Source organism: Talpa occidentalis, unplaced genomic scaffold (assembly GCF_014898055.3).
Source record: "Talpa occidentalis isolate TD23 unplaced genomic scaffold, MPIMG_talOcc4v2.1 talOcc4.17, whole genome shotgun sequence".
Lineage (NCBI taxonomy): Eukaryota > Metazoa > Chordata > Mammalia > Eulipotyphla > Talpidae > Talpa > Talpa occidentalis.
This window is the reverse complement of record NW_023601754.1, coordinates 21,043,052-21,063,475: the sequence shown is the minus strand read 5'-3', so window position 1 is coordinate 21,063,475 and position 20,424 is coordinate 21,043,052. Positions and strand designations below refer to the sequence as shown.

The 20,424-nt window shown below is 54.3% G+C and overlaps 1 protein-coding gene across 2 annotated transcripts in view; it reads right to left on the bottom strand.

Annotated features, from left to right (window-relative positions):
• The window catches only part of ZNF423 (zinc finger protein 423), a 312,753-nt gene extending 293,894 nt beyond the window's left edge, over positions 1-18,859 (bottom strand). Inside the window, exon 1 of one of the 2 annotated variants that reach the window (XM_054697048.1) lies at positions 18,842-18,859. Coding sequence is in view for 1 of the 2 variants with exons in the window: in XM_054697046.1 (XP_054553021.1) it covers positions 15,954-15,993 (40 nt within the window). In the remaining variant the exon portion in view is untranslated. Of the gene's footprint in view, positions 1-15,953; positions 16,331-18,841 lie in introns of those variants that run through there. The other variant, XM_054697046.1, reaches the window with a different exon arrangement.
• Positions 18,860-20,424: the final 1,565 nt, after the last annotated feature.

The following is a 20,424-nucleotide window of genomic DNA, read 5'->3' as shown; positions in this document are numbered from 1 at the left end:
CTGGGCTGGGCCCCTGAGGGAACGGGCTGTGGGAGCCGCTTGGCCTCATTTTCCCATCTGTCAGATGGGGGGGGGTGGGAATGTGGGTCCAGTGCCAGGCACTAGGGACACTGCAGTGACTGAGCTGGGCAGGGGCTCTGCTGGTTGGTGTCACAGCTGGCACGCCCAGGGAGGGCCCATCCCCTGCCCCTCCGGGGTGACTTGTAGGGTTACTTTGAGATAGGGTTGCATGGTTTGCCGAGGGTGGGGGGGGGTGCAAGACTCACTTGCTCCCAAGCTGGCAGGGCAAGAGTGGTTCCAGAAGTAGCCCCCACCCAGAAACAGCCCCAGCAAAATAACTCCCCACTCAGACACACCTCCCCTCTGAGGCCAGGACTACTGCCATGGAAACCAGGAGTCTCAGGTCCAACCAAGAGCAGGCAGAGACCCTCTCCCACACCTCCCACATCTCCCACCCTTCAAAGCCAACTCCCCTCACAACTCCCCCATCACCTCAGGCTCAGGTATCACCTCCTCTAACACTCCCTACCTGTCCCAGGTCCTGCTTTGTGTCCCAGAAATGATGCTGCTGCCTGAGGTGCTTATAGATGGCCCCTCACCTCCACTACCAATAAATCCCTGTCTGTTCATTGCTTGAGTCTCAGCAGTGCCAGGTACATAGCAGGTGCCCAATCAACAGGTGTGGGGTGAATCAATGAACAAGTGAAGGAATGAAAGAAAAGTCCATCTTAAAAGGCTAGAAACGCAGCACACCCTCCCAAAAAAAAGAGGACTCTATGACAAGTGATCAAGTAAGTTCGGAAATCACAAACTATTATCTGAAACAGTCCCACAGCAGCATTTTAAAGATTCTGAGAAGCCCTGAAGGTTTCAAAAACTTTTAACTGTTTAAGACAGTGTTTGCCAAATGTGTTTGGCCACAGAAAACATTACTTACTTTTTTGGTAGAACATCAATAAAATCCTGGAATACATTTTGTGAAACCCGGATGAAAACTCATTTCTCACCCTCACAACCACAAGTTTTGGTAAATGAGTGTTAGAGTCATTCAAATGGTAAGCTGAATCTTAGAAAGGAGGAAGGACTTGCCTCTTTTTGTAGGGTCAGGTGGAACTTAATGCTCTGCGCATAGTAGGTGCTCCCAAAATACCCGAATGAATACAGTAAATTCATGAAAAAGTCCACCACCCATGGGCATTTTCTCTGCCTGGGCACTGGTGAGTCTGAACCCGGCAAGCAATGACAAGAATCTCTTCCCCCCAAAGGCTGGCATTCACGTGCACATGCATGCACACACACATGCGCATGCACACATGAACACACACAGACACACTGTGAATGCAGCGATATATGGACAGACTCACAATGCACACATGTATCCACAGGCACACAGAGACACCCACATGCACACCATTTGGGGCCACATACCCTCCCATATCAACTCCTTCCCTGCACCTGGCCCATGTGGCAACTGAGAAAACTGTTCTTGGTGAGGTGTGGGGAATGGACGCAAGGAGGGATGCAGAAGGCGCATTTAGAACCTGACATCTTCAAAGGGGGATTTGGGGGGAGGTTATCCCAGCAGGTGACAGCTACATTTCTCCACCCATTTTCTCTGAAGCTACATTCTGAGCACAAAGGCAAGAAAGAGACAGAGAGATCTGCAAAGTTAGGCTGCTCCAGACCCTCTGGATGGCCAGTTTCATTTTATAAAGCTGTTTCTCAACAACCCTGAGATTTCACCCTCATACCTGTCTTGGAAGTAGAGCCCCTGTTTCACGGAACAAGAAGCTGAGACTCACCGATAACATGGCAAGGGTGCGGATGGGATGAAGTATGGGAGCCCCAGGTTGGCCTGCTATGAATCCCACACCCTGGGAGTCTGGGGTCCCAGGTTGTTCCAAGGCAGGTCTTGGCCTGGGTCAGCAGCAGAGACAGCAGCAAGAGCCCCACCCCCACCCCCCATCACCCCCGACCCAGCTCATCTTTGTCCTGTCCCAGGGACAATTCTACCACAAGGTCATTGTATGACCTTGTACATCTGACTTGTCCTCTGTGGGAAAGTTTGATCATTAACTAAGAAGGGAGCTCAGCTGAGGATTCTCTAAGGTTCATTGTTGCTTGTGAAAAAGAAAGCCAAAGTCCCCACCTGAGCTGGCACATGAGTGGTGCACTTCAAGATTAAATGAGTTACTCCTGTAAAGTCCAAAGACCAGGGCTCTATAACGCATCTAACAAAGCCAGCTGCTCTTGGTGTTGTGATTCCATCCTTTTGCTCCCAAACCAAATACTAACTCCTCTTCCATGACTTGCCTGATTCCCCCTATCAAAAGGAATCCCTCCTATCTTTCCCAAAAGTCGTCTTCATCTTTACCTTGGAATCTTGTCTGGTCCTATGATTAAGGTTGTACATCCTGTCTAGACTGTGAACTCCTTAAAGACATGGCCTCCTCTGTATTCTGTTGAGTCTCACCTGCCTAAGATACTCAGAACTTAGATAACTGGATGGATGGATGGATGGATGGATGGATAGATAAAGATTGAATGGGTGGGGCCTCCCCGGTGGCGCAGCAGTTGAGTGCTGGGTTGCTAAGCTGCCCGCAGCCTCTGCAGTGCCGGTTCGATCCCCGGCTGCTCCCCGGCCCCTGGAGGAGGGTCCCACATGGCGCGCAGACCTCTCCTGCCGCCCGCTGCTCCCCTCAACAATTCGGTCCTTCTGCCTGCTCTGCTCCCCGCTCTGGCTCTGGTGAATTCTCTCACCCTCCCGCACTTCTGACTGTACCCAGTGCTGTATAAATAAATAAATAAATCTTTAAAAAAAAAAAAAAAAGAATGAATGGGTGGATAGAAGGTTGGATGATAGATGAAATAATGATTGATGGATGAATGATAAACAGATGATGGAAGTATGGGTAGAAGGATAATAAATGGATGGAGGGAAGGAAGGGGAGGAAAAGGAGAGGGAAGGATAAAGAGAAATGAGCTGAGGGAAAGAAATACCCAAGCTCCCAAGCTCCACCACATTCAATGCAGTACCCCTTCCTGAAGAAGTAAAAATGGTCCATAAACATAAGAAAAATAGTGAACTTCCCTAATAATCAGGGAAGTGCAATTAAAACAATCAACCATTTCTTTTCTGCCAGACTGGCAAGAAGAAAGGGAATGAGGAGGTGGGCAGAGACGGAAAAAAGGGCCTCTCTGGTGGCACAAGGGGTAGGGGTTAAGACACAACCTATGAAGCTATCGGCAGCCACTGCAGCACGAGTTCGATCCCCGGTGAGGCAGCTACCCCACATGGCACAGCAGACCTCTCCTGTCTCACCCACTACTCCCCTCAGCAGTGTATTTCAGTCAGTCTGCCTGTTCTGCTCCCCACTGTGTCTCTGGTGAATCCTCTCACCCACTGCACCTCTGGCCTACACCCCAGTTCTTGTCTACATAAATAAATCTTTAAAAAAAGAGAGAGAGACCAAAAAAAAGAGAAAATTAAGAATGCAAGCATTAGAAGATGTATAGCTCTGCCTAGTATCATCCAAGGATAAACTGGTACAACCTTTGTGGGAGCAATCTGCAAATAGCTAACAAATTTTTCAAGTGACTACCCTTGACCTAACAATTTCACTTGAATCTAGCCTAAAAAAATGGCCAAGATTTAAAAATGAGTATGCTCACTGCATGATTGTTTATGACAATGAAAAACTGGAAGCAACTGAATGTCCATCAGCAGAGGCCTGTAAATAAATTCTGGTACAGCTTCATAAAACATATGGCTGTTGAAATGTAGTAGGTTTCAAACACTCACATGATGATATCTCATAGACTAATAGTTCTTAACCCTGGCGGCACACTAAAATTACCCTGGAGCTGAAAGGGAAAAATGGGCCTGGAGCCCAATCTCCAAAGGTTTTGGGTTACTGGTCTGTGGTGGAGTCCAGGTAATGCTGTTTCTGTCCGTATCCAAGATGACACGAATAAGCAACCAAGATTGGAAATTCGCTACTACCAGAAAATAGCAAATAACAAAGTACAGTTATGTAGTACATGATACTACCTACACTTTAAATTATGTATTTACATATGTTTTTGTGTAAATGCACCACAGAAAGTTCTGGGAGGAAAGATAACTGTGGGTAATCTCTAGGGACAAAAAGGATTAAATTTTTTTTTTAAGATGTGTAAGTCATTTTAAGATGTGACTAAGGACAGTCCAAAAGGCAGATGACATAGAGGCTGGGGAGCAGGACAGAACTCCTGTGCCTTGACTTGCGGCCTCTCTCCCAACTCAGAGTCCCAGGGCCTTTCCGGGCCCTGGAGAAAGCATGAGTTTCTCAATTGTCTTTTGGGCCCTTTAGACACTTACAAATAAAAGCAGTGGCTACTGACTCAGGCTCTGGAGCTGGGCAAAGCCTAAGTTAACCCAGCTCTGCTACTTCCAGCTGTGTGACTTTGGACAGGGTATTTCTGGGCCTCTGCGCACCTGGGCCTCTGTGCCACCAAGACCCATTGGAGAGCCGGGCGAGGGAGCTGAGGCGGAGAAGGCGGGGCACAGGTAAGTGCTTGGTCATGACTCGCCCACCACGGTCCTTCCAGGGGATCAAGGCTGGCCCTGCCAGTGGCTCTGGAGAGGCCTATATGGAACCTGGTTATTTCTTTTTTTTTTTTTTTAAGTTTTTTTTTTTTGATTGATTGATTGATTTATACAAGCACTGGGTACAGTCAGAAGCGCGGGAGGGTGAGAGAATTCACCAGAGCCAGAGCGGGGAGCAGAGCAGGCAGAGGGACCGAAGTACACTGCTGAGGGGAGCAGCGGGCGGCAGGAGAGGTCTGCGCACCATGTGGGACCCTCCTCCGGTGGCCGGGGAGCAGCCGGGGATCGAACCGGCGCTGCAGAGGCTGGGCAGCTTCGCAACCCAGCGCTCAACCACTTCGCCACCCAGGAGGGCCTGGAACCTGGTTATTTCTGCCCATGTAGTCCCTGATTAGAGAACTACCCAAAAAACCTACTCAGACGATGCTTGGCAAATCCACTGAGGCCAAAAGAGTCAGGAATACTGAAAAGACACCTGAAAAGACGCTGACATCAAGTGATATCAAGCGATGTCACATCTCCTTTGGTTTGACATTCCCCTAGACTCTCACAGGGCCAGGGAAGCAAGGGAGGACCCAGCTGCCCTGATGTTGGCTTCCCTAGAGGCCTCTCTTCAGATGCCTCACTCTGTGCAATGATCACTCCCAAAAGTAACTTGGAAAGACTGAACAATATCTTTCTAGTCTGTGTTATTTTAATATCAAACTCTTTTTTTAAAAGATATGTTTTTATTTATTTATGCATATGAGAACTGGGGTGTCCCCGCTGAGAGGATTCAGCAGAGACAGAGTGGAGAGCAGAACAGGCAGATCTACTGAAATACACAGCTGAGGGGAGCAGCGGGCAAGACAGGAGAGGTCTGCTGAGCCATGTGGGTAGCTCCCTGGCCAGGGATGGAACTCATGCTGCAGTGACCGCAGACAGCTTCATAAAGCTGAGACTTAAACCCCTGCACCACCAGGGAGGCCCAACATCAAATTTTCTCCTGTTACCCCTTCTTACCTCCCAGGGGGAAAAAGTCCTAAAACACCTACGAAATGTTGCTAGTCTCACCAGGTCCATCCCACTTCTCAGACAGGAAACTGAGGTCCTCAGAGCAGCTATCTTGCCCCAAATCACAGAGCATGTCTCCTCCAACCCACTCCCCTGCCCCTCCCAAGAGAATAAAGGAAACTTGACCCAGACCTTCTGCGAGAAGGGGGCCTTTTTCATTCTGAGTTGCACTTTATTGGCAGGTTCTCCCTGCAAACACATCCTATTTTTCCTTCCTGCCCTACTTCCCCTGACCCTAGTCCTCAGGCCTCATGCTGTTTGTGGGGCAAACCATCCCTGAAAGACAAGAAGGGCCCAAAGCCCACTTAATGGAGCTGGGGCTGGAGTCCAGCACTGAGAGGGGTCAAAACCGTTCAGTTCAATGTGGCGGGTGTCGGCTAGAGAGTGGGAGGGGGACAGGACAACACTGTGAGTTTACTGAATTAAAATCTGTTCTATTTTAAATTAGTGCAAAAATCTCATATTGCTTTTATCATTTGAAAAGCAGTGTTTTATAAAGCTTAGCATGATGCTTGGCCCAAGACCCTCAATAAAGAATGGCTATAATCTCACAGCAGAGACTACTGTTCTCCCTGCTTGGGCTGAAGCTAAAAGGAGAAAAATGGGCACAAAGTCATCACCAACCCCAAGGGGCTTGAGGGCTAAGTCCTCCAGGATGGAGCAGCTCTCCCAAACTCGAATAGGGGCTGGGGCGATGGTGAGGGCGTGGGGGTGGAGATCATCAAGGATGCCAGCAGTGAGCCCATGACTCCTAAAGGCAGTCTGTGCTCCCTCTCGGTCCACCCATTCATTTCTTCACTCATTTAGGAATTCATTTATTCATTAACCAGTCATTATTCACTATTGGCTCAATCACTTCTTCACCTGTTCATTCATTCCCTCAGTGGTAGACACATTTACTATTTAGTTACTCAGTTACTCATCCTTTTTAAGTGTAAGGACCCAGAAGCCTAGGTCGAGGCCATCTATAAATGAATGCGGGGTCCTGGAAGCCCACCAGGCTGACCGCATGCCATGCACAGATATTGCTCCCCTGAGTAAGTAGGGCAAAGCCAGTTTTGCCGACTCTCACAGGGCTCTTCTGGGAGTTGGGGATTTGAGTTACTCTTTGTGGCCCCAAGAGGCAGAAACAGGACCAACGCACCTAAATTACAGGAGGCAGATTGCAGCTGAACAGAAAGAAGAAGGTGTGAGATTCAAGTTAAAAATGCAGTGTGCCACAGAGGTAGTGAGCTCCCTGACAGTGAAAGTGCACAAGTCCAGGCTGGATGAAACTAAGACACCGCCAACACACCTGAAAAAGTCTAAATAAAGTGGACTTCAGGGTTCCTTTGCAACATGGGGTTCTCAGGATTCTGAAAGGTCTGACTCCTCCCAATACACAGGCCCCTGGCTGCTCACTCTCTCCCTCAGAGGCAAGGCATCTGCAGAGCTGCCCAGGGCACTGAGGACATGTGCCCTGCTCACTGCTCCCCAGAGAATCCTCTCCACAGTCTCCACCTCAGGTGACAGGAACCTGTCCCTCTTTCCTCCTCCCCCTCTGGGAGCCTGCTCCTCGCCCTCAGCCTCTCCCTGGGGACTCTCTGAAGCCAGTGATCATTTCTCCTCTCCCCAAGTTCAAACCCAGTAACTAGGGGACAAAGCCACATCTCTGGCTCAGGAACCAGAAATATGACAGACGTTGCTGATGGCTACAGCGTCCACAGCCCCCAGGACAAGACGGTACACCTGCCTGATCTCCCAGCCTGGAGGAGGCAGCTCCCTTGCCCAGCCATGCCCTGCTCCCTAACCAAGCCCAGATGGCCATCACTCTGCCTTCAGGCAGGTAAACTTCAGTGCAACAGGAGTTAGGTGAACAGTATGTTTTATTTAATTAGGAGCAACAGAAGAGATAAACCTCACAGCAGGACAGGGAATGACAACGCTGCAAAAAATAATTCATGCCCAGGTAACGAAAGGGCAAATTTCAATTACAGAGAAAACCGGGGGAGAAAAAGGTATCTGGCACCTCCAAGGAGAGGGACAGTGGAAGGTTCTGCAGGACCCAGACCTGGGATCAGAGGTGGTCAGCGCTCCAGGAAGTCAGGGCCTTTCAGGTTTTCAGAGCAGCTCTCCCTTCCCCTTCCTCATCACAGATAAGCCAGCCTGAAGGGGACAGCCTGGGTCCTGGCAAGCAGGTGTGGGGGCCATGGGATCTGCCCCTTTGGGCCAGCTCACACCCTCCAGAGGGTCACAGCTCTCCATCTCCAGATGGTCATTTTCCCCAAGGAGAGAGCAAGAATGTTCTAAGAACAGTCACCAGACCACTCAACAAATCATAAGTACCCATCCTGCCCTGTCCTCATGCCCACCAGCCCTAGTGGGCCCCTACTCTTGTGCCCTTCCCTCGCTCTGGGCACCCCAGCCTCACCCCTCACCCCAGAGCAAGGAAAAGGCACCGCTGGCCCTCCAGAGGGCCACTTCATCTTCAGAGTCTCTGTTTTGCCCCAGAAAATACAGGACCAATACCAAATGGCATCCTCGGAGGGTGGTGGGCTGAGACCCCCCCCTCAAGCCACACCTTCTGGGAGCTCGCTAAAAACGCCAAGGTCCTGGTAGTGAAAGCCGTACAAAGTGGTGTACTCAAAGCCACGGACCTGTACGTATGAAAATGGTTAAGGTGGGGAACTGTGCGCTGTGTATCTTACCTCCTTTTTTTAAGAGGGAAAGAAGGTGAAGAGTTCCAAGCCCCTCCCAAGCTAGCTGGCTGAGCATCTCTAAGATCCAGGCCCAGGAATCTGCAATTGTAACCAGCTTCACTGGAGGTGAAGGTGATAGCCACCCCGGGGATGTACTAACCTGTACCAATCTACTCTCCAGAGAGTCTGTTCCCAAGCCAAGTCTCCCCTAACCTTTCAAACATAATGCCTTGAACAGCAGACATAAATACTTCTTGTGCAAATGAGTATCCAAAACAAAGGACTGTCTGAGTGTCAATGCCCAAAGAAATACTTTTATTTACATAGTCTCCCTCCAAAATGAATGTTCCCACCAAGCTTTCATTCTCCGGGTGTTGCCACATCCACCACAAAGGGCACCACTGAGCCAACCCCTCTTCCCAAACCCCTGTCCTCAGGTGATGTCAGCCCCAACACCCCCATTAGCTACAAAGAGGGAAATTGCTGTTAAATTAGTGGGCCCCTCTACAGAGCCCCATTTTATATCCCAATTCAGACGATGACATGAGCATCTGCTTTCACTTCAAGACATTAATTTTCAATTATTGGAGAAAAACAAAATTAGTCCTGACAAATTGCTGGCGAACACAGGCTCTTGTCTGGTGGTTCATCATAATAACTTCGGGGGCCCACAATTAGTGTCACGGAAGGAGTTCCCTGATAGGCCCCCGTCATCTGGAGTCAGTGGCAGAGTTCTGTGGGGCAAGCAGGCCCCTAGGTAACTGCTCCTTGGTGGTCAGCATCAGAAAGCTAAGGAAGTGCGGTTTTTCTCTTTCTGGGGAAGGCAAGGTTGGGGGAGAGGTGAAGATGATTAGAAAACATCCAAGCTGACCATGTCCAGTATTGAACATTTCAAGGCTTGCCGCCACCCCATCTCTGTCTCTGTCTCTCTCTCTCTCTGTCTGTCTGTCTCTCTCTGTCTGTCTGTCTGTCTGTCTGTCTCTCTCTCTCTCTCTCAATAGTGGGATTTCACACACCTGGTCAGGAATGCCAATCTCTCCTGGATCCAGAGGCACCCAGGAAAGGCACACCTGGCCCATCCCATAATTCCCACTGGCCCTCTGCAATGGGACTAGGATGGATTTCATGATTCTCTTAGGAGACTCCATCTACGCCCCTTCTATGTCATCTAGGAGTCTAAGTCCAAAAGTCCACAGCCCAAGTCTGAGATCAGAATCTTATAAACCTTCTACAGTAAAAAACCTGTTTGCTAAGGTCCCATCAACCCAGGAAACTGATTCAGTGCAGGCCACGGGCCTCAAGGGAAAAAAGAAAGCAAGCCTCGAGTTTGCCAATCTCAAGGACCCCAGAATCCAAGGAACAACCCACTTGATAAGTGATTATCAACAACCTCATCTCATTTGATGAGATTTTTATGTATCTTGACTGCTGGAGTCACTGTATCAATGAGAACCCACTGAAATGTGAATGAGCAGAAGAATTCAGAGATAATGATGTGGCAATCTTTGAATTTGACTTGTCACAATTGAAGCCAGAGTGTGTTTGCCGAGCTAACACGTTCAGAGCCTTGGAGGTGGGGGCAGTAACCAGAGGGAGGCAAGTCAAAAAAAAAAGAAAAAAAGAAAGGAAAAAAACAAAACAAAACAACAACGGAAAATTATATCTTTAAGAAGAATGAAAGACAGTGCTGCTTCCAAAGTCAACTCGGTAACTGAGCTCCGACATTGTGTAATTGACTTTGCAAGTAGAACAACAGCAACGTAACAAAGAAAATGTCAGTGTTTTCACAGCACTAATCTATAACGCTGGGAGGCCCTCCCGCTGTCAGGCAGGGCTGACAATACAATAGCTTTCAAAGGGATATTACCATCATGCTTTTATTCCTGACATCAATCAAGACAAAGAGAATCCTTTTCACAAGACATTAAAAATCAAACCTTTGTACAAGCAGATAGGTAAAACAGCATTCTCCTTAAGGACAGCCACAAGGAGCAATCAGCTAATTGGCGCTCCTTGAAAGAAGTAAAGTAATTTTATTTACTGGTGTCCAACCCCAGTCTTCAGCTGCCACCGATCATGGCAGGTAAGCTACAAATCAAAAGTTTCCATCACATTTCCCCCACTCCACCCTACCTTTCCCACAGTAGACTGAGGGAACTGACAGCCAGCACCAAAAAAAGTTTAAGCTGATATAACCAATCCAAGCTTAATTAGCTCATTTTGGGTGCAAAACTACTCTGATTGCTGACTAACATGTTTATGTACCAAATGCCCTTGCAAGCTGACAGGAATTTGCAGAAATTGTCAAACACACCAACCCACACCGGTATCAAGGTTCTCCCAGCCAATCATAGTAATACGGAGCCCACAAAGAATTTTCAAGGCACTCTTCTGTTGGGATTACCCTAGACCCTCAGATAAGAAGGGAGTCTTGATAGCTACTGCAAATGTTCCTGAGACACGAAGATACTATTCTTTGCAAACACCAGTATATTGTGGACCAGGTCCACAAAAGAACTCCTTCTTCCCCCAGTCAAAGAGCTAACCAGCCCGCCCACCCACCTTGGGAAAAAGGATGGGGCCATCAGGAACTGCAGCCATCCTCTGCTGGCTCACAAGACAGTTTAGATGCCTGTGTGTCAGAAGTTAGTGACGCTTAGGGAAACCTGCAGGCCCAGGAACCCGGAGTTAAGAGGTGCTAATGTTTGTAAGAGCTCTTTATCTACAGGCACTCCTAGCCTGAAGTCACACAACCCACCAGCCTGCCAAGGGGTCCAAGATGCATGTCCCTACACCTCTTTAGGACTTGACAGAGCAGCTGGCCTAGGTGGCCCCCGCCCCAGATTATTGCTGGAAAGGGGGTGGGAGGGGAGGAATTAGCAGGCAATTTCCAGCAGGAGATCCCATTGGAACTCAGAGTCAAGGTGTTTTGTGACTCTTTCCTCAGGTATCCTGCAGACCATCTGCCAAAAATATGCAAGTTTGAGTCTAGTCCCTCAAAGACAGAGGAGTCCCTCTAGAAGCATCTGCAGCAGAAAAGGGCCTTCCTACTTTGCAGACATAAGGGGACGCCATTGTTTTTGTTTTTGTTTTTTTGTAAACAGTCTCTGAACAACAGGTGCTGTGCATTTCCCAGCAAAATGGACAGAAATTTTAAACCAAGAGGAAACTGGCCCCAGCACTGCCTCAAAGAATCACGTCCTCCCGCTGCCACCACCTAAATCAGCCTTTTTCCAAGAGCCAGGCAGCACGCCCGCACCACCAGCCGCAGTGGCAGGCTCCTTTCGTTTACACATCCAAATGAACAGTTAAGAGAAATCAATGCATCTAATTGCCAGACTATTAAATCCTACATCAGGGGAAGAATTCCACAGCCACCAGCTTAAGAGTTGGCTACCGATATAGCAATTATTGCAACTTTCTATTAGATTGAACCAGATCCCCAGCCTTTCGTCTCCAGCTACGAACGCTGTTCTCAAAGATGCTATACTCCGGTGCTCCTCCCCTGCCAGCCCCCCTCGTCTTCTGTTAACTCACGCTTCTCGGGAGCATGCCACAACAGTGCCAGGCAGGCTGGCACTACTGAATTACACTAGGTCTGTGAAGTCACCGGTATTTGCACACTAGACACCTTACAGTTAAAGGTTTGGCAGGATCCTCCCACCAGAGGCACACAGTTACCTTATTTTATTGCTTATTAAGTTTTTGCAAAGAAATAAGTGTAAGAATCTAAACAGCAATTACTAGATAGAGGATGTTTCCAGAGTGAGACAGGCCCTCCCAAAGCTGGGAATCAGTGTCTTCATTGAGGAAGGGGGGATTAAATATTAGGGTGAAATGTCTGCTGCCCCAGTCCACACAGAAAGCTAAAGAACCTAGAAAGGATTTGTCTTGCCCTTCCTACAAGATCATGTACATTTAGCCAAACAAATCTCGACAATTTACACTTGTATGTGGTCTCAGCTGAATCAAGAAACCTGTAACCTCAGAACGCCTCTATTTATTACATCTCAATTATTTCCATGGAAACACAAGCAGTAGCGAACTACACTGTTCCCAAGTCCCCAGACCACCAAATTTATAAGATGGACTTCCGAGGAGCTGCGGGCTGGCAGGAGAGGAAGACAGAAAGGGAGGGGAACGCAGAGAAGTCACGGGGACAGTCTTGGATGTTGGGGTTGAGGGGGTGTGTGGACACAGTCTGAGTGTTAATTAAAATTAAGACCTGCTAAGCACAGACCATTGCTCGATGGAGGAAACTGACAGTATTAGATATTACTCAAAAGTTTTAAGTTGCGGCTGGGAAAGAGATGTGTTAATTTTCTGTCTAAATGAATGAGGAGGCAGTGTGGGTGCGGGGAAGGCTACCAACCACCTGATATCATCAACCGAAATAACATCAGTGAGACCTGATGAGAACAGCCTCGGAGAAGGAGGTCAAAATTGTCAAAGGGAACAAATCATCACAACGGCCACCCCACACTACCAGGAAACAAAAAAGGGGAGAATGGTGTAGCGAGAGAAAATCAGTCAGGACATGTGACTTTTGTAACATGCATGGTTTTTCGGTTTTCCTTTAAATCACAACGCTTTTAAAAACCAATAAGGCTATTCTACCCCCCTGCCCTACTGTCTGGACCCCTTTCCCTTTTGGCTGGGTGTCCTCCCAGGGAGCTGCATTTTCCAAAGAAGGACAAACATCCCCAGGGGACAAGTGACCCACTCCAGAAGGGAGGTTGTGTCCGTGAGATTCCCCCCCTCACCCCCACTGGAGGCCTGTTTGATTTTCAAAGCAGCAATGCCTGTGCTTTCAAATCACACTTTCTGAGCATCCATTAGAAATTGTTATATTTCTGTCTTTCCTTCCTGCTATGGGCTTTCACATTTCCGAGATCAATTACGAATTACAGTCAAGCGACTTTCACAGCAGACTGCGCGGGCTGGGGAAGTCCACGATGCGTCTAGATGGCCCTGACACACAGCAGTGGAGGCAGAATAAAATAAAATAAAATGTAAAAGGCGCCACTGCTCCTTAAGAAGCACCTTCAAGCATCTTTAAAGGTGAAGACCTTGTCGTTTTAAACACTTGGTGTGGAGCTGTCCACAATCAAGCACACACTTTTTAATATTGCTTGAGCAAGGGGGGGAGGCAGTTCTTGAAAAGCAATAAATCCATCACCTGCTGTAACTCTTATCTATTCAAATTATCTTCCCTCTTAATTCCTCCCTTGATAAGTGGCCACATCTCCACCCTATTCACCCCAGTAAACTGAATAAAAGGCAAAATGATGAGAGACAAGGGTTGTAGCTGCTTTTGAAAAATGCAAAGAACCACAGGGAGAAACAGAGGCTCTCTGAGTCCAAGGGCAGAAAGGCACTGTATGGCTGATATTTACAACACTTCTCAAAATGCCTATACGGGTCCGGTTCCCACTTTGCTGTCTTTCCCCCATCAATTAGCTTGAACTGTCTGCCGTACATAGACACATACACATTTGGAGAGAGACACTCATTAAAAATCATTTCAAGGCTCATTTCATGAAAAGCGAAAGACCAATTCTTGAGTCTTTCTCAGAGATACACAGAGTGGTTTTAGAATTAGGTTTCAGCAACTCTGCAACACCCACCCATCTGTTCACCGCAAGTCGTTTACCTTTGCTTTTTGTGTCTTGCCTTCAAAGAGAAGGAGGTTTGGAGGTTCGCACTGAGGTTAGGGGTAAGCACTGCATCTTCTTTTATGAAAAATCTGCCCCCATTTAACTCAAAATCAACTGCCCAAATTCAATAAAACTATTTCTCCAACCAGAAATTCAGATTCTACATTTTCTTCTGGGCCACCTTGGGTGGTTCTTAAGGGAGTGAGCAGTGAGCCAGAAAAAGAGAAAAGAAATCAAACATTATTTCAAGACGCAGAGCTCTTCTATTCTGCAGAAGGACAACATCGACCATTTGCGTGTCCCCTTCCTAGGGTGCTTCTTCTGGTCTCCTTTGTCCCTCAGGCAGAACGTCCACTGGACCCCCAGTTCCGTGAAGCAGGCCAGCCTGTCCCAGATTGGGATGTCTGCCAGGGTGAGGACAAGACCAACTTCTCTCAAGGAAAGAGGCCAGGAGTAGCCAGGTTGCTGAGTTTGGACTGAGTTGGCCTGCTTCTAGGAAGACAGCGAGTGTCTCTGCCGAGTTGGGTGCCCTGGGACTCTCCCGGGACTTTGGGAGGCGAGCAATGGTGGGTGGTGTCTCACGACCCTCCTCGCCTGACTCAGTCCCAGCCAGGAGCAAGGCTGGCAGGAAGGGAGCGGGGGGCCTCAGAGCCTTCCCGCGCAGGCCTCCAGGAAATGAACTTTTTAGAGCAGCACTGGGCTAGGGCCAGAGGTCATCAGGGGAGTTAGCTGGGAGAGGACTAGGGCCTCGGGACTTCTGGCTCCAGAGAGTAGCCACTCTCATCCTGTCCCTGCTCTATCCACCTCCTAGCGCGGCCGGCAGCCAGGCTCCCACCCCGGGGGCTGGAATGGGGACAAAGCAGCAGGCGAGGCCTGGAGAGGCCAGTCGGTGGGGAGAAAGGGGCAGGGGAGGGGCGCAGGCTCAAGGCCTCTCCCGGGGGCCTCAGCTCTCCAGGGCCCACTCCAGCCGGGGGCCCTGGGAAAGCCAGGGGGCCAAGCAAGGGGCGCGTGAGTGTGGACCTGAGTGTGAGCGTGTGTGCGCGCGCGTGTGCGTCTCCTCACAAACGTGTGCACCCCGGCGCCCGCACGCCCGGGACCCTCGATCTTGTTTGCGAGCGAGCCAGGCGCCGGCGTGCGCGCGGGGGTCTCCTCACAGGCGTGTGCGCTCCGGGGCCTCGGCCCAGGACGCCGGCCCGGGGGGTCCCGGGGGACCCGGGGGGTGCCCGGGCGCCGGCGCCCGGGGTCGGGTCCGGGGCGTCCTCCGCGCCAGAGCGAGCGCGGCGGCCGCGCGCCCCTGGGGACCCGCGCCCCGCGGCCCGGCGCAGACAATGAACTCCCGGCGAGGCTCCCGGCCGGGCGGCCTCTGAGGCGGCGGCAGGAAGTGCGGGGGCCCGGCCGGGAGCGCGGCCTGGGCCGGGGGCAGGCAGGGGGCGCCAGCCGCGACCGCCGCCCTGGGCGTCCCGGGGCGCGCGGGCGGCCGCTGAGGCGAGGCAGGGAGGCGGCGGGGCGGGGAGGCCCGGGGCCCTGCGCGCGCGGCCTGGGCGCCGCGACCTCCCGGGCGCCGGTCCTCGCCGCCTCTTCCTTCCTCCCGCCGCCGCCGCGGAGATTCGCAATCCCCGCCAAGCCGGGCCCGCACCCCTTGATTGGCCGCGCGGGCCCGGGGCCCGCCAGGCGGCGGCGGCGCGGGCCCCTCGGCGGCGCCCTCGGGCCCGGGTCCCCGCGGGCGGCGGCGCCGGGCCCGGGCGGGTCGGGGCAGGGTGTCCGCGGCGCGCCCCGCGGCCGCCTCCGCCTCCAGCCCGGCCGCCTCCTCCCCGCCTCCGCCTCCTCCCCGCCTCCGCCTCCTCCTCCCGGCTCCGCGCGCGGGTCCCCGGCCGCCCGCCCGCCCGCCCGCCCGCGCGCGCGTCCCTCCTCCCTGGCTCGCTCCCTCCCTCCTCGCCGCTCGCTCGCTCGCGCCGCCGCCGGGCCTCGCCCGCTCACCTTTCACCGAGCGCGGCTTCGCCTGCTTCCGCCTGGACATGTCCGGGGCTCCCGGCGCTCCGTCGCCCTCCGCGGCCGGCTCCCCCCGCCGCCCCCGCCGCTCCGGGCCGCCCGGCTCCCCCTTCTCCTCCGCCTGCCTCTCGGAAACTTTTTTTTTTGCAGCCGGGTCGGCGGCTGCGGGGAGCGGAGCGCAGGTCGCGGGCGGCCGCCCTGGGGGGGGCGGCCCGGACCGGCCGAGGCCGCGCGGGGGCGGGGGGAGGCCCGGGGGGCGCGCCGGGGCCCTGCCTGTTGCAATGCGGCAGCCGGGGGCTCGCGGTCCCAGCGGCGGTCCCGGCGGCGCGGGGAGTCCGGAGGCCACTCGGCCGAGCCGAGTTATGCAAAAAAAAAAAAAAAAAAAAAGCCGCCCCCCTCCTCCTCCCCACCCCCCGCCGGCCCCCGGCCCCTGCGGCCCCCTCCCTCCCGCTCCCACCCCACCGCCACCCTCGCCCGCCTCCTCGTCTCCTCCTCCGCCCCTCGCCGGATTTTTGTGCAAAGTTTGCAGGCGTCCGGCCACGCAGCCCGGTGCGGAGCTCACAATGAGCCCATCTGAGGAGGGGGCCGGGGCTGGAGTCGGGGGTGCCTCGGGGGGGGGTGGGGGGAGACCGGGAGGCGGTCGGGAGCGCGGAAGCTCAGGACCCCCCGGGGGAAAAAAAAAAGCCTTCAAATTATCCCCCGCCGCACAAAAAAAATAATAAATATTAATGGCTAAAAAATTCCCAAACCCCTGATTTGAAGATTATGATGGATGGGGAGAGAGGTCCCTCAACTCGGCCGACTTGGGGGGCTCGGAACGGCCGCGGGGGCTCGGAAGCCGCAGCGCGGGGCCCCTGGCTCACGCCCCCTTCTCTGGCTCTCGGCTCGGTGCGGCGCCGGCCCCCCGGAGGAGGAAGGGGCGCGCGGGGGCGCTCAGGCGGCGGCGGGCAGGCGCGCCCGTGCCCGGGGCATCGCTCAGCCCGTGCGCCGGGCCGCCGCTGCCTGCCCTCGGGCCGCGGTGTGCAGCGCGCGGCGCGCAGCCGATCCCCAGGCCGGTGCCAAGTCGCCGGCCCCGCTAGCTGCCTCCATGGGCCAGGGGCGCGGAGAGGGGGCGGGCGGCCGCGGAGGACGAGCAGGCGGCGGCCGGGCTCCCGTCCTCCCGGGCAGCGGCGTCGGCGGCTGCGCCCCGGCTCCTCCGCGCTCCAGCCGGCGCCGGCCCGCCCGCCAGCCTCCCTTGCGCTCCTGTCTTCTTTGTGGTCGCTGGCTCTCCTCCTCCCGATCCGGCTGCTGGGGCTGCACTGCAGAGACACATAATAAAGCCAGGCTTGGCTGGAAATGTAGCCGGGTCCCAGCAGGAGGATGTGAGGAGCGGAGTCCCGGCGGGGGAGCGCTCTGATCCCGTGGGGCGCCCCGCACTGCTCCGGCTCGGATCAGACGGAGAGAGGGCCAACAGCACCGAGCGATGGACAGCGCTGGAAATACAGCTCCGGCCGCCCGCAAAACCCGGACCGCGGCGGCAACGGCAAACACGGCGCGGGCGCGGGCACCGCACCGACTCGCGGGGCCCCGACTCCGGCGCTGGCGGCACCGGGGGCGGGAGGAGGGAACAGACACTGGGCCTACGCGTGCAGCCGAGCTCGCCAAGACGCATTAGCATCACGAACTGCAGAAAGTGAGGGAAGGGGGGTGGGGGTGCCAAACGGGGTTGAGTTGCCCTAGCACGGCCACCTCTGCAAACGAGGTCCCTCACACGTGAATTATGCCCGCGCAGTGACTTTTCCCCCATCTCGATGTTTGCCCCCAGGTCGGTGTTCCAAGATCCTATCCTGCCCCACATCCTGCACCCGCTCTGCTGCCTGCACCTCGGCCTAACCCTTTGCCAGACACGCTCGTCTCTGTAGGGTTCCCGCTCCTGGTGGCGCACTTTTTTAGCTAAGACTTTAAAAGGAACACCTCGGGCCCCAAAGCACCGCCCTCCCCTAAAGAAACCGGCGCCTACTTTCCACAAAGTTTTGCCCCAGCCACCAGGGGGCGCCTCTCGGAGGCTGCTGCTCTTGAACCCGCTGGGGCTTTTTGGTCGCGGAGCCCCGCGGGGTAGGGGCTCACACTTTGGAAAAGTCTTTCCCAGGAGGCTCCCTGAAATCATTCCTTTGAAGCACCCCTCCCCCACCAGCTGCGGGAGGCCAGGTCCGGGGTGGGGGAGAGGCCCTGACATGGCCCCCCTCCCGAGCGCTTGGCGCCACCTTGGGCCGGCTGGCCCCAGAGCTGGGAGAGCGGAACGGGTGCGCAGCGCGGCGCTGGGGGTTATCAATCTCGCGGATCGATAAGTTGCCACTTGGAGAGAGGAGGGCTGTGTCCCCTCGGAGACTAGTTACCCAGGGCAACCTTTCACGGAAAAACCCGCTGCCCGCCGAGAGCCGCGCCGGGGCCCGCCGGGCAGCGGCGCCCGCCCCAAGCAGGGCGCCTGCTCCCCGCCGTTCCCTGGCCCGCGCCCCCCTCGACTCCTTTCGCGGTCCCAACCACCCCTGCTCGCCTCTCAGGGCCTCGGGGCTCCAAGCCCAGGCTGGGCTGATTGCAGAGGTAGATGCCACCCCCACACCCCCAGCGGCTAGGGAGGGCAGGCGTGCGCGCGTGCGTGTGCAAAGACCTAGGGCTGGGGGTAGAGTGGGGTCCAAGCTGGCACGCTCAAGGCCGACTGCGAGGTAGACCACAGCGACCTGCAAGATGCGACGCCGAGGCGGACGTCCTGACACCAGAAGACAGAAAGCGAGGATCCCCCAGAGGGGCCTGGACCAGAGCAGAGACGCACCCCAACTGGGACTCAAACCCCGAGGGCTTCCCCCTCCCCGGGTTAGGGCTGCCACCGCCCTCGCCACCTTGCTTCCGAGAATGTCCAAGATCTCAGCCTTCCCGGAGAAAGATGGGAGCCACCTCCCGCAGCTCAGGGATGGCCGGGGTTAGACCGACAGGGGTGCCAAGGGCCAAGGCGAGGGCAGAGGCCGTGAGGCGCCTGGGAAGGAGCCAGGAAGGAGGGGCCGAATCAGCAGCTCCCCCCTACACACCCCCACCGGCGCCTGGGATCGTGGCCCGCCGAGAGAGGCTGACAGGCGGCAGATGGCACACGCTGGGGGAGGGGGGCGATTGGCCTCGGCTCCGGGGTGCCCCCGCCGCGGGCTGCCTCTCCTAGGGGGAGGGGGGCGGAGAACAGCCCCTGGCTCGCCCGCCCCGGCTCTCTGGGGGGCCAGAGACTGAGGCTCATGCCCAGCCAGAAGCGGGGAGAGAAGAGGAGGGCGGACAAAAGGAGCGCGGTGGGGAAGGGGTGTGCTGGAGGAAAGGGGGGGTCATCGGGAGGGGTGGGATTGTTGGAGACCCCGTGGCGCTGCCCTTCTTCTACTCCCAGGGAACGGAGGAAAGCTCGGAAGACCAGACGTGAGGGCAGCAGAGTAGGGGGCGGCGACAGCCTAGGCTCAAGGGAACTAATCCGCTCGTACTGGGGGTCCTGGTGAAGCGCACGAAGTTTTGGGGGGGCCCCTTCCTGCGCGTCGCAGTCACGCCCAAGTCCGGACGCGCACCCCTCCCCCAGCAAGCCCCGGCTGCTGTCTCCAAGCCCGGTGGCAGCCAGGGTGCCGGGCGAGCTCGACCTCCTCTCTCCTCCACCCCTCCTCGCCCGGTGCTTTCTCTGAAGCTTGTTTCATTTTTAACTCCTTATAGAAAAGTGTTGTTTAAGGAAAATTCCAGAGCCGATAAAAGCCTGTAGGTCCTACCGAAAGAATCTCAGCGAGCGCTAAGTGCGGGCAGGGCTAGTGACCCCCGCTACCTGGGCTTCCCTTCCCACCAACCTGGCGACCTGGGAGCAGATAAAGGTATAAAAGGAGTACAAAAGCCATCAAACCCCACCTGCCTCTTTCTAGCTGAGGATCCAGGGGTGTGGGCCCCTCGCCTGTAAGAAAGACCCCCCTCTGGCCTCTTCATCTGCAAAGTAGACAGCTGCTCTTGCCCTACCCAGAGGAGTGGCTGGGAAACCCTTTGTAAACTTTAAGGAGCCACCATCACAAATGCAGGAGAAATTACAAGTCGATGTGTTGGAAAACAAGAAAGACTTTGTTCACAGAAATGGGCATCTCCCTTCCAAGACATCGCTTGGCATCTCCCACCAGAACCCCACCCCCTATTTCTGAAATTCTCCTTAATAAGGTATCCCCAGATACACAAGTGAGTTTCCAGAAGGAGGCAGGTATCATCCAGGGCAGCCTAGTGAACACAGGAAGCAAGGCAACAAAAACAAGGTCCGACAAAGTAAAATTAAGATACGTTTCTTTTTGTGGCGGCTGAACTAGTGTCCCTAAAGGGTCCAGGAGTTGTCCAAGACAGCATGGCTTTCACGAGGTCTTCCTTACCTGTTCGTAAATGCTGCCTGTCTGCCCGGGACAAGGCCACGAGGCCTGACAGCCATTATCAG